Source organism: Oncorhynchus mykiss, chromosome 2 (genome assembly GCF_013265735.2).
Source record: "Oncorhynchus mykiss isolate Arlee chromosome 2, USDA_OmykA_1.1, whole genome shotgun sequence".
Taxonomy (NCBI): Eukaryota; Metazoa; Chordata; class Actinopteri; order Salmoniformes; family Salmonidae; genus Oncorhynchus; species Oncorhynchus mykiss.
In genome coordinates this window covers 77144267-77158203 of record NC_048566.1, presented here as the reverse complement: position 1 = coordinate 77158203, position 13937 = coordinate 77144267, and the positions used below count along the sequence as shown (strand labels likewise).

The 13937-nt window shown below is 45.7% G+C and overlaps 1 protein-coding gene across 3 annotated transcripts in view; it reads right to left on the bottom strand.

Moving 5' to 3' along the window:
- Nucleotides 1-13937, bottom strand: part of LOC110502025 (SH3 and multiple ankyrin repeat domains protein 3-like) — a 296396-nt gene that overhangs the window by 1641 nt on the left and 280818 nt on the right. For all 3 annotated transcript variants that reach the window (XM_036955942.1, XM_036955945.1, XM_036955949.1), the window contains 4 exons: nt 13781-13911; nt 13293-13398; nt 12632-13173; nt 10435-12530 (listed from right to left, as the gene is read on the bottom strand). In XM_036955942.1, coding sequence (XP_036811837.1) covers nt 10435-12530; nt 12632-13173; nt 13293-13398; nt 13781-13911 — 2875 coding nt within the window. The remainder of the gene's footprint in view (nt 1-10434; nt 12531-12631; nt 13174-13292; nt 13399-13780; nt 13912-13937) is intronic.

The window sequence follows — 13937 nt, the reverse complement described above, 5'->3', positions numbered from 1 at the left end:
AGATGGTCAAGTAGATTTAAGTCAAAACTGTAACTCCACTGTCTTTTTGGTAAGCAACTAGTGTAGATTTGGCCTTGTGTTTTAGGTTATTGTCCTGCTGAAAGGTGAATTAATCTCCAAGTGTCTGGTGGAAAGCAGACTGAACCAGGTTTTCCTCTAGGATTTTGCCTGTGCTTAGTTACATTTAGTTTATTTTTATCCTGAAAATTCCTCAGTCCTTATTATATGTATCAAAGCTGGGACCGAGACACTGAAAAACAGCTTATATCTCAAGGCCATCAGACTGCTTAACAGCAATCACTAACTCAGAGAGGCTGCTGCCTACATTAGGACCCAATCTCTGGCCACTTTAACACTTTAATAAATTAATCACTAGTCACTTTATACAATGCCACTCTAAATAATACCACTTTAATAATGTTTACATATCTTACATTACTCATATCACATGTACAGTGCCTTGCGAAAGTATTCGGCCCCCTTGAACTTTGCAACCTTTTGCCACATTTCAGGCTTCAAACATAAAGATATAAAACTGTATTTTTTTGTGAAGAATCAACAACAAGTGGGACACAATCATGAAGTGGAACGACATTTATTGGATATTTCAAACTTTTTTTAACAAATCAAAAACTGAAAAATTGGGCGTGCAAAATTATTCGGCCCCCTTAAGTTAATACTTTGTAGCGCCACCTTTTGCTGCGATTACAGCTGTAAGTCGCTTGGGGTATGTCTCTATCAGTTTTGCACATCGAGAGACTGAAATTTTTTCCCATTCCTCCTTGCAAAACAGCTCGAGCTCATTGAGGTTGGATGGAGAGCATTTGTGAACAGCAGTTTTCAGTTCTTTCCACAGATTCTCGATTGGATTCAGGTCTGGACTTTGACTTGGCCATTCTAACACCTGGATATGTTTATTTTTGAACCATTCCATTGTAGATTTTGCTTTATGTTTTGGATCATTGTCTTGTTGGAAGACAAATCTCCGTCCCAGTCTCAGGTCTTTTGCAGACTCCATCAGGTTTTCTTCCAGAATGGTCCTGTATTTGGCTCCATCCATCTTCCCATCAATTTTAATCATCTTCCCTGTCCCTGCTGAAGAAAAGCAGGCCCAAACCATGATGCTGCCACCACCATGTTTGACAGTGGGGATGATGTGTTCAGCTGTGTTGCTTTTACGCCAAACATAACGTGTTGCATTGTTGCCAAAAAGTTCAATTTTGGTTTCATCTGACCAGAGCACCTTCTTCCACATGTTTGGTGTGTCTCCCAGGTGGCTTGTGGCAAACTTTAACCGACACTTTTTATGGATATCTTTAAGAAATTGCTTTCTTCTTGCCACTCTTCCATAAAGGCCAGATTTGTGCAATATACGACTGATTGTTGTCCTATGGACAGAGTCTCCCACCTCAGCTGTAGATCTCTGCAGTTCATCCAGAGTGATCATGGGCCTCTTGGCTGCATCTCTGATCAGTCTTCTCCTTGTATGAGCTGAAAGTTTAGAGGGACGGCCAGGTCTTGGTAGATTTGCAGTGGTCTGATACTCCTTCCATTTCAATATTATCGCTTGCACAGTGCTCCTTGGGATGTTTAAAGCTTGGGAAATCTTTTTGTATCCAAATCCAGCTTTAAACTTCTTCACAACAGTATCTCGGACCTGCCTGGTGTGTTCCTTGTTCTTCATGATGCTCTCTGCGCTTTTAACGGACCTCTGAGACTATCACAGTGCAGGTGCATTTATACGGAGACTTGATTACACACAGGTGGATTGTATTTATCATCATTAGTCATTTAGGTCAACATTGGATCATTCAGAGATCCTCACTGAACTTCTGGAGAGAGTTTGCTGCACTTAAAGTAAAGGGGCTGAATAATTTTGCACGCCCAATTTTTCAGTTTTCAATTTGTTAAAAAAGTTTGAAATATCCAATAAATGTCGTTCCACTTCATGATTGTGTCCCACTTGTTGTTGATTCTTCACAAAAAAATACAGTTTTATATCTTTATGTTTGAAGCCTGAAATGTGGCAAAAGGTCGCAAAGTTCAAGGGGGCCGAATACTTTCGCAAGGCACTGTATATACTGTATTTTCTATGATCTATTTCACCTTGCCTATGCTGCTCGGCCATTGCGCATCCATATACTTACATGTACATATTCTCATTCACCCCTTTAGGTTTGTGTGTATGTAGTTGTTGGGGAATTGTTAGATTACTTGTTAGATATTACTGCACTGTCGGAACTAGAAGCACAAGCATTTCGCTACACTTGCATTAACATCTGCTAAACATGTGTATGTGACAAATAAAATGTGATTTGATTTGATTTTGACAAGCATACCCATAACATGATGCAGCCACCACTTTGCTTGAAAATATAGAGAGTGGTACTATTGGATTTGCCCCAAACATAACACGTTGTATTCAGGACACATTTTTTGCATTATTACTTTAGTGCCTTGTTGCAAACAGGATGCATATTTTGCAATATTATTATTCTGTACAGTCTTCCTTCTTTTCACTCTGTCAATTAGGTTAGTATTGTGGAGTAACTACAATGTTGTTGGTCCACCCTCAGTTTTCTCCTATCGCAGCCAGAGTTTCTGTAACTGTTTTAAAATCACCAACGGAGTGAGTGCATGCAATTAATTATGTGACTTGTTAAGCAAATTCTTACTCCTGAAATTATTTAGGCATATTTAGACATTTCAGCTTTTCATTTTTAATTAATTTGTAAAATAATTGAAAAACATAATTGCACTTTGACATTATGGGGTATTGTGTGTAGGCCAGGAACAAAAATCTAAATTGTAATCCATTTTAAATCCAGGCTGTAACACAACAAAATGTGGAAAAAGTCAAGAGGTGTGAATACTTTCTGAAGGCAATTCCCTCGGTAGTCTTTCTCTCTGTACTTCTCTCTCTCTGTAGTCTCTGTCTGTAGTATCTCTGTCTGTAGTCTCTCTCGCTGTAGTCTCTGTCTGTAGTCTCTGTCTGTAGTCTCTCTCTCTGTAGTCTCTATCTGTAGCATCTCTGTCTGCAGACGTTCTCTCTGTAGTCTCTCTCTCTGTCTGTAGTCTCTCTCTCTCTGTAGTCTCTATCTGTAGCATCTCCGTCTGTAGACTTTCTCTCTGTAGTCTCTCTCTCTGTCTGTAGTCTCTGGCTGTAGTCTCTCTGTCTGTAGTCTCTGTCAGTAGTCTCTGTAGTCTCTGTCTGTTGTCTCTGTCTGTAGTCTCTTTCACAGTAGTCTCTCTGTCTGTAGTCTCTCTGTCTGTAGTCTCTCTGTCTGTAGTCTCCCTGTCTGTAGTCTCTCTGTCTGTAGTCTCCCTGTCTGTAGTCTCTCTGTCTGTAGTCTCCCTGTCTGTAGTCTCCCTGTCTGTAGTCTCTCTGTCTTGTATCTTTCTTTGTTCTCTTTCGGTTTCCTCTCTCCGGTCACTGGCATATGGACGCATGAGACACGAGAGCTGCATACCGTCTAGCTAGTGGAAGATGATCCAGCAACACCAAGCTCACTTTGACAGAGCAATTCACTGAGAGTACCTCTGCTGATCACTCTCGATCTTTCACTCCCTCTCTCACTTTCCTTCTCTCTTTTGTAAATTACTTTAGTGAAACTTCATTCCGTCTCATTGCCAAGCGAGTTGTCCTCTCACACTCAGAGTCCTCATCAGCATTTCCTTAGCTCCCACTGCTCAGTTTCACTGGTGCCCATTCTAAATCCCACTGAGACTCAGAAACTGTCAGCCAACATGGTAGCTCCAGTCTCACAGACGGGACCCAGAAACTGGTACAGTTTCACTAGTGGCCATTCTTAACTCTATAGAGACTCAGAAACAAGTCCTGACTCCCAGCATGGGAGGATAGCTTTTCAGATGCCCATTTTTAAACTCTACTCTGAACTAACTTTGACATGGAAGCCCTATTCCCTCTTAAAACCCTTACCCTGACTCTCAAATAGACATGAAATGGCATGTTTTTCTTTAATGGCCCAGTATAAAGCCATGTGGATGTGTGATGGAGGGTTTGTGGTTCTGTCCTGTCACAGGAACATGATACAAGCTTCCTGTAACCTCCAACAAATTACAGAGCTGTAGCATAATTGGTCAAAACCTGACCATGACTTCAACCACACACACAAACAAGAACACACGCAAACATACACAAATAAAAGCAGTGAACATTATTTACTTGTGTCAGCATGTTTTGGGTCAAAAAGCTGACCATGCATGCAGTAAGAGTAAGGGTCATGTCTCTATTGCGCTACAATAGACAGGGGTAGGGCTCTGTATGGGGGGAAAAATGGTCTTCTCTATGGGAAAGAAAGGAGAGAGCGAGCTATGGCAGCTACAACACTAACTCAGTCCTCACACTGCAAATGATGTGCAAAGTAACGTATTCATACGACATCCCAGTGCTTTCCATGAATCTCACTACGGATTGTACTCTGTGTGCAGTGTTAGATAATGTTAGTAATGGTTTGATTATTTGTCTATGCTTGACGCTGTTAAATCACAGTGCAGTGTGAGTCCTGAGAGCTTTGAGGTGAAGAACAGTCAATACCGCAGGAATGAGAGGAGAGAGTGAGGGGTTAAGGGGAGGGAGGGGTGGAGAGGTGGGAAACAGCCCAGGCATTTGTGTGTGTGTGTTGGGAGAGGGCTATGTGGCATGGGTTTAAGACGTAAGAGGGTTGGTAGCTACAGAGGTAGGCGGAGTGAGATGACATGAACTCCATGCGCACTTACACAGTCGTCTTGCCCTCCTGGGCGTACAGTCAGTTCTAGACCAATCAGATCAGTGCAGCGTGGCGGAGCATGCAAGGTGAGCAGAGAGAGAGCAATGGGAGAGAATGTTAGCATCAGTCCGTGAGACGTAGCCTGCTAGTCACACCTGGCTGCTTTAGATAACTCCGTTGGCCATGTCAAGCCAATGTTTGTGTGTCTGTGTGTGTGCATGCATGGTTTGTTTGTGTGTGTGTGTGTGTGTGTGTGTGTGTGTGTGTGTGTGTGTGTGTGTGTGTGTGTGTGTGTGTGTGTGTGTGTGTGTGTGTGTGTGTGTGTGTGTGTGTGTGTGTGTGTGTGTGTGTGTGCGTGTGTGTGTGTGTATGTTGCATGTGTTAGTGTGTGTTTATGTATGGTGTATGTGTGTGTTTGACATGACAACGACAACAGAGTTGAGTAAATCAGAACCCGATGAGTCCAGCAGGCCACATGAGAGAGAAATGAGAACACTATTCACATCTCAAACACTGAACAAAACAATAAAGAATTCAAACCAAAATAAAACAACAAGAAACAGGATGAATGGCAAGAGTCTCCTGACTCTGTGTGTTTGTGGGTTTAAACTCAGGTTATGGAGACTCATAGTAATGTACAGTATAGTAGAGTAAAGTGTATAGTGTAATGTGTGATAAGTAATTAGTCAGTGGACCAATGCCATCCCCAACACAATCACTGATATCAAACAGAAACATATGTAACATAAATCAAAGATCAGAGAAGAACAGAAGGCCAAGACCACAACTCAAACCAATGACAAACATGACTTCCTGAACCAGCTAAAACTATGACAACATAGCATGAGTGGACATGAATGAATGAGACATATAGCATTTGTGGCGGTATGGATACATATGAATGGGACAGACAGGGAATGGTGTTAAATGTATGGAGGAACACTGAGTGAGTGATCACACCACAGAAATCACACGAGTGAGTTCTGCAACTGTGTGAAGAATGAGAGGGAGGAAGAGACAGAAAGAATAACTGTGTGTATAATTTCTGCTTTTCCTTCATTTAACTGAAAAGGAAAAGTCAGTAGAAAAATAAGTATCGGATGACGTTAGGGGCGGGACGAAGCAAAGGGGTTGATGTTGATTGGATAAGGTCAAGACGAGTGAAATTAACTGAGAGAGAGGAGTGGGCCAATCAGAACACTCTGTCACATGACACATGTGACATCATGGTATGAGGAAATATAGGTGATGTCAGAGTCCAGCTCTGGGATTGGCTGAGTTGACGGTATGTGATACTTGCTTCAAACACATGGTGAAATATCCAACACATTTGCTTTGCTATGCTATATGACTAACCATAACTACTCTATAAAATGCTATAATAGTAGTGTCCCTCAGAACCTTATCTGAGAACATTGCTGAGCTTCATGGAGAGAGAGTTGAGGCGAGCTCGCAGGCCGCCACTACTGTTCCTATCCACAACGAGGTCAGGGTGGTACTGGTAGTCATAACTGGTCCTCCTGCTCAGTAGACAAACACAGGCATCAGGGTTCCATCTCAATAGTCCTAAAATCACTTATTTTCTTCTCGCTTTCCTCTTCCCTTATTTACTTAATAGTCACCTCATCATATGATAGGAACTGGACAGGTGAAAGTGAATTCCAATTAGGCATCCCACATGTTGCTTTCACCTGTCCAGAGCAGTTCGGTGCAGATTAAGGTGAGGAGGTGAGGAGAGGAATCCATTTGAAATAGAAGACTATTGCTATCCGTAAGGCTGGTCAACTGAGCCTCACACTAACTAACTACATCTAAACGATTTATACTCTATAGCCACTATCCCCTACCTACATCCACCAATCACTATTCATTATGTGATCAACATAAAATATAAAAGGCTACTAAATTAAGGAAGTCCAAACTAATAATAACAACTAAAGCACATTCATGTAAATGCAAGCAAATGTGGATTAATATTTCTACAATTGGTGACAGTTTACCCCACTGCATCTCTGCTGATGTGCTTGAAGCTGATTGAGGGGGTGGGAGGGATCGTTCATGTAGCCCAATCTCTCTGAATGTTAAAGGGACAGTTCACTCCAGACAATTGTCAGATGTTTTTATACCTAAAAAGTTTGGCTAAAAGTTGTGTAGTCCATAACCAACATGTATGTAATTATATTGTATAGATTATCTTATATATAGTATGTGTAGATCCTGCTATTGTATATGCATCAGGAGAAGTCTGCAGATTCCATTCATTATTTGGTATCAGACATCTGACAGACTTTTGGGTTGTTCTATCCCTTTAAGCAGTCAGAAGACCATAGTGGAAGGAGAGTGTGAACATGGTTGGTGGCAGAAAGGAGAGAGATGGTAGGAATCTAAGGAGAGAGAGAGAGCTTGAGATAGATGTTAACCATAACCACAGATCTAGGATCAGATTACCCAACCCCCAATCCGTAACTTAAACCACGTGGTGTTAAAAAACGATTTGATCCAGTATCAGTGGTTAGAGGCACCTTTTACCCACTCCAGCTGAACACTGCACATAGGAGAGAGGGAGGTGTGTGTGGAGAGGGTCAGTTGGTAGGGTCATAGGTCAGGTCATAGGTAAATATCAGAGGTGAGTGTATGTGTGTGAGATGAGAAGAAGCGTTCAGGAAGTGCATGCCTCCAGGCCCTGTGTTACCTTGTTTGCATTGACTGACTGATCGACCAACCCAGCACACACACGTGCATGCACACACACACAGTGTTTTATTGACTGTTATTAGATTTAGAGCTGATTTACTGACTAGATACAACAAAGCCGACTGTGGATGGCAGGCCAATGCTGTAACCATGGAAACTGGGAACAGAGTGTAGAACTCAGCATGTTCCAGGTGGTCTATAATCTCTGTACTGTACAGAATTACATAATCAAATTATTTGAGATGATCTGAGGTTTACTCAGTCTAGACCTAGCAGTCCTAATGAGAGAATATGTACGGTACATTGTACATCTTTAAAGAGCTACACAAAATAATCTTTAAATCTCCAATCAGTTACTGAAAATACAGTGCCTTGCGAAAGTATTCGGCCCCATTGAACTTTGCGACCTTTTGCCACATTTCAGGCTTCAAACATAAAGATATAAAACTGTATTTTTTTGTGAAGAATCAACAACAAGTGGGACACAATCATGAAGTGGAACGACATTTATTGGATATTTCAAACTTTTTTAACAAATCAAAAACTGAAAAATTGGGCGTGCAAAATTATTCAGCCCCCTTAAGTTAATACTTTGTAGCGCCACCTTTTGCTGCGTTTACAGCTGTAAGTCGCTTGGGGTATGTCTCTATCAGTTTTGCACATCGAGAGACTGAAATTTTTTCCCATTCCTCCTTGCAAAACAGCTCAAGCTCAGTGAGGTTGGATGGAGAGCATTTGTGAACAGCAGTTTTCAGTTCTTTCCACAGATTCTCGATTGGATTCAGGTCTGGACTTTGACTTGGCCATTCTAACACCTGGATTTGTTTATTTTTGAACCATTCCATTGTAGATTTTGCTTTATGTTTTGGATCATTGTCTTGTTGGAAGACAAATCTCCGTCCCAGTCTCAGGTCTTTTGCAGACTCCATCAGGTTTTCTTCCAGAATGGTCCTGTATTTGGCTCCATCCATCTTCCCATCAATTTTAACCATCTTCCCTGTCCCTGCTGAAGAAAACCAGACCCAAACCATGATGCTGCCACCACCATGTTTGACAGTGGGGATGGTGTGTTCAGGGTGATGAGCTGTGTTGCTTTTACGCCAAACATAACGTTTTGCATTGTTGCCAAAAAGTTCAATTTTGGTTTCATCTGACCAGAGCACCTTCTTCCACATGTTTGGTGTGTCTCCCAGGTGGCTTGTGGCAAACTTTAAACGACACTTTTTATGGATATCTTTAAGAAATGGCTTTCTTCTTGCCACTCTTCCATAAAGGCCAGATTTGTGCAATATACGACTGATTGTTGTCCTATGGACAGAGTCTCCCACCTCAGCTGTAGATCTCTGCAGTTCATCCAGAGTGATCATGGGCCTCTTGGCTGCATCTCTGATCAGTCTTCTCCTTGTATGAGCTGAAAGTTTAGAGGGACGGCCAGGTCTTGGTAGATTTGCAGTGGTCTGATACTCCTTCCATTTCAATATTATCGCTTGCACAGTGCTCCTTGGGATGTTTAAAGCTTGGGAAATATTTTTGTATCCAAATCCGGCTTTAAACTTCTTCACAACAGTATCTCGGACCTGCCTGGTGTGTTCCTTGTTCTTCATGATGCTCTCTGCGCTTTTAACGGACCTCTGAGACTATCACAGTGCAGGTGCATTTATACGGAGACTTGATTACACACAGGTGGATTGTATTTATCATCATTAGTCATTTAGGTCAACATTGGATCATTCAGAGATCCTCACTGAACTTCTGGAGAGAGTTTGCTGCACTGAAAGTAAAGGGGCTGAATAATTTTGCACAGACAATTTTTCAGTTTTTGATTTGTTAAAAAAGTTTGAAATATCAAATAAATGTCGTTCCACTTCATGATTGTGTCCCACTTGTTGTTGATTCTTCACAAAAAAATACAGTTTTATATCTTTATGTTTGAAGCCTGAAATGTGGCAAAAGGTCGCAAAGTTCAAGGGGGCCGAATACTTTCGCAAGGCACTGTATATAGATTTTACATTATAATGGTGGAGTCTCAGAGAGATACAGTACTAAATGTATATAGGTTATATATGGAATTACACATAGTCATGTTTTATGGCCCTCCACAGGAAGCGATTTACTAGTTACTGTATGATGAGCCTGATGTCTCATTGTATTGGTTGAGAGGTCAGGAAGTGGATCATGCAAACAAGGAAACAACTGACATGGCAGTTTGATAAATACAAATAAAAAAATCTGAAAATGTAAGTAGGGTTATTCCATTCCCATGGGGTTAGTTGTTAGGCTGGTAAGGAAAAAAATATAAAATGTCCTTGGGTTTACCCTAGAAGCTATAAACTTAAGGTTTACTCTCTTCCATGTCCGTGTCACATCTGTAGGAATACAAAGGACTTTCAGTAGAACAGTGGAAATAAAAGAAATGGCGTGTCAAACAGTCACTCCACAGGTATCATGGATGGAAGCTGCATTCTGATGAAGGTTCCACACCAACATGTCTAAGAGTAATCTCAACTCTAACCCTATTACCCCACCTTAATATTGCTGATACCATATGGGGATCGCTAATGGCCTGTTTGACCTAGCATTGCTAAGGAAGACTAACGCTAGCATCGTACCATTGCCTAGGTGTGTCTTCAACCCTCAGTCTTTCTTATTTACTTACCACTGCAGTCGGCTGTGCAGGGGATAGGGCGGCAGTGGAATACTTCGTCATGGGAAAGAGCAAACCATGCACAACACACCCAGCAGTGATCATTAGAATTCAATGTTTACAAAAAAATGATGCTTTGTTTTTAACCTAACGTGGAACTATTTGAACAGTAACAGCTGAGTGGATATGTAAAAGCTGTGTAGCCTAATGGAACCTTGCTTTCATCCACCCAAAAGGTGTTGGATTCCTTCTTGATTCTTGATTACTTGAAGGAAGGGAGGAAAGAATGATGCATCTTGAAGTACTTGAATAGGGCCTAAGGTTGGTTTGGCCATGTTCAGTTAGCCTCCCTCTGTTCTATCTTACCTGGCGCCTGTCACAGGGGACTTCCTCCCAGGGTCCAGCGATGACCCCAGTGGCTCCTCCTCCCCCAGTGACCGGGTATCCTTATTCAGCTGCTGCAATCTGGAACTTAGTTCCCCCATCACCGATGGTTTCCCCCCCTCCTCACCCCCCAGCCCCAACCCCAACCCCCCTAGACTCCCCAGACTCCCCATCCCTAACCCCACTCCGGGTCCTCGCGTCTCCATCTGGTCCCCCCACAGCTTGGACCTCCTCTGGAAGAGGTAGCGGGGCCTCCCGGGGCCTCCAACCAGGCCAGATATAGAGCCTGACCCTAGGCCTCCAGAACCCAGGCCTCCAGAACCCAGGCCTCCAGAACCTAGGCCTCCATGCCCCAGCCCTGCCCCTCCGGCTGCTGCTGCGGCTAGAGAAGCCGCCTGCTGCTGGGATAGCAGCTCGCTGTCAGAGCTCTGCTTCAGCAGCGGATCCCTGAAGGTGACCGGGCCTTTACTGCCTCCAAAGTGGGACTTGAGCCGGGGCTTGGGAGGCACTGGCGGCTTGTCGAGCACGAAGGTCTGCCCGTCGGCATAGGAGGTGTGTGTGTCAGCGGGTTCGCCACTCTCTGAGGACAGAGTGGACATGCTGGAGACGGTGGACACAGTGCTAGTGGTCTCCAGGTGGTGGTCTCGCTCTCTCTCACTGGAGCTGCGTGTGTCTGCCTCCTCCACACCAGAGTCTGCTGCTGAACCAGACTCAGCCAGCAGGGCTGGAGGATGGGGCTGGTCCGGGTATGAAGGTTTCCCTGAGACGACTGCTCCTCCGGGGGTAGGCTGTAGGGGAGGGCCCTGGGGTTGGGTGGGGGTCAGGCTGGGGTTTGGGGTGGTGGTGGAAGGGGTGAGGAGAGTAGGGGTTGTAGGGGAAGTGATGGATTTAGACTGGGGTACAGGGGTCCCTTGGGCTTGGGCTTGTGAATTGGCCAACAACCCATTGGAAAACTCATCCGGAGGTGGGAGCACCCCGATCTTCTTCAGCTCCTCTCTGGTCTCTTCATCACTGGAGGACAGCATGGCTGGAGGTAGGCTCACTGTGTAAGGCTCCACATCTTCCTCTGAACTGCCCTGGGCCAGGGGAGCCTGGGCTGGGCTGGAAGGGCCCTGGCCCTGGGCCTGGGGCTGAGAGGCAGATGGGCTGGGCGACAGAGCCCGACTGAGGGAGGGTTTACTGGGCTCGGTAGCTAGGGAGGTGGGGGTTTGCTCCAGCCCTGGTCCCAGCCCCACCGCCTGGCCGTTACTGGTGGCATGGACCATGATTAGTCCAGCTGTCTTCTGTTGTGATGTGTCCATGATACTGATCAACATACTCTTCTTATCTTCCGTTCTCCTCTCCTCCTTCCTCTCCTCCCCTCTTCCCTTCATCTCCTGGCGAAGCAAGGCGGGTGATGACACTCCCCACTGGGATTTACTAGCCTCGGGCGACCCCGGCCTCCCGCCCCCATATTGAGGCTCTTTGGTCTGGCTTTCGATGAAAAGCGAAGCCCCCTGACCTCCAACACCAGCCCTGTCCTGTTTAGTCCTGGGCTCAGGGCTGCTGGCGGGGGACTGGCTCTGGGAGGTAAGTGCCCGCTCCCTTGCGGCCAGCGCAAGAGCAAGGGGTGAGTTAGGGTCCAGGGGCTTCCCTGTGAGTGGGTGGATGAAGGTAGTGCCGCCAGGTGAGGGGCGCAGGGCCAGGGCGGGGGGTGGCAGCTGGCCTAGTTCTCTGCTGAGCAGGCGCTCATCGATGGATCTAGATGTGGTGTAGGAGGGGGGCTCAGGGGCAGACCCCGACCCCCCCTCCATGGTCCCCACCGACTGGAAGACTGTGGATTTCCTCCGCTCCTCTAGTCGGCGCTCTCGGTCCTTCACGGCGCCAGCGATAGCGACAGCGAACGGCCCTTTCCCCTGTAGCAGGGCCTCTCCCTGGAGACGCGTACGCTCGCGCTCCACCTTCAGCTGCTGCTGGTAGTAGTCGGCCCGGCTGGTGTGTGTGTGGCTGTGGGTGTGTGGGTGTCGGCCAGAGGGGGAGGTCTCTCGGGAGTGGGCAGCGGCCAAGGCGATGCTGGCTCTCTCCTGTGCGTCCTCCACCTGGAGGGGTAGATAGGACAAGAAATTAGAAACTTAAACTTCAAAATAAACTTTGTTCACTTGCTATAGTAACAATAATCAGAATAAATAGAATAACCTACCTGTAGCTGTTTCACCAGAGGGCTCTTCTTGCGCTGGGGCTTGGTGGGTGTGTACAATCCAATACTAAACTGGCCAACATTGGCGTACGGGTTGTCAATCACCCGGCCTTTCCGTTTGATTCGCTCTGGTGGTGTAGCGGATGCGGAGGGGCGGGGAATGTCGGTGGGCTCCACGGGTAAGTGGGAGGAATCTTGTAGAATAATCATTGACCTTGCCTTCTTCTGGCGTTCGGCGTGGGAGGACTGGCGGGGTGATGGGTCGTAGGGCCGGTCCAGGTCCAGGGAGGAGGGCTTGAAGCTGGAACGACCTCCAGGGTCATGACCCTGACTATGACCCCTGGCAGGGGGAGGAGGGGGGCAGAAAGCAGGAGGAGGGCCAGTGTCCAGGTAGTAGAGGGAAGGGGGAGGAGGAGGTGCGGTCTGGGGAGGGGGCGGGATAGAATGGGAGTGGGAGTGGTCTCTGAGGCTGTCCGTCATTGAGGAGCTCCGGGGGAAACGGTGTTCTCCAGCCAAAACTGACAGACGGTCCTCCTCAGTCGCACCTGGAGAGGTCAGGGGGAAAAGGTCAGAGTTAGATAGAGAGCCTAAAGCAGTACAAAGATGCTGCACTACAGTTGTCAAGTTATTGATTGAGTACTGTACTAAAGGTGAAAGGTGTTACCGAATGACTTGGTCCTGGACATCCCTCTAGGCAGCTGCATATGAGCCCTCTCCATCCTTGGGTGGAGCCCACCATGTAATGCCATGCCCTGCCTCTCAAACAACGACTGCAACACAAACACACACACACACACCCACACACACACACAGAGAAATACACATTGGTTTCAGACACACACATTTTACACAAAACATAATGTACTGTATGTGAGTGTGTGGGAGGGTATATATGCTGATATTATTCTGCGGCTAGTAGGTCTGTGTCACCAGGGTTGGCCTGTGTATGTGAATATGTGTGTATGTGAATATGTGTGTATGTGAATATGTGTGTATGTGAGAATGTGTGTTCAGATATGTATGTTTGTGTGAGTGCGTGGGTGGGTGGGAGAGAGAATGTGCATCGATTTGTTTCTGCGTGTGTGTGTGTGTGTGTGTGTGTGTGTGTGTGTGTGTGTGTGTGTGTGTGTGTGTGTGTGTGAATATACTCACACTGATCTCTGATTGTGTGATTCTCCTGCCGGTAGGTCTCTGTTTGACAGTGGCAGCTCTGTAGTCGGCCTCTGTGGGCTGGGAACGTAACGTCACAGGCTCCTGAGGCGCTAGCATCTCATCTAGCCTTTCTGTACAGGGATCACACAGACAACAC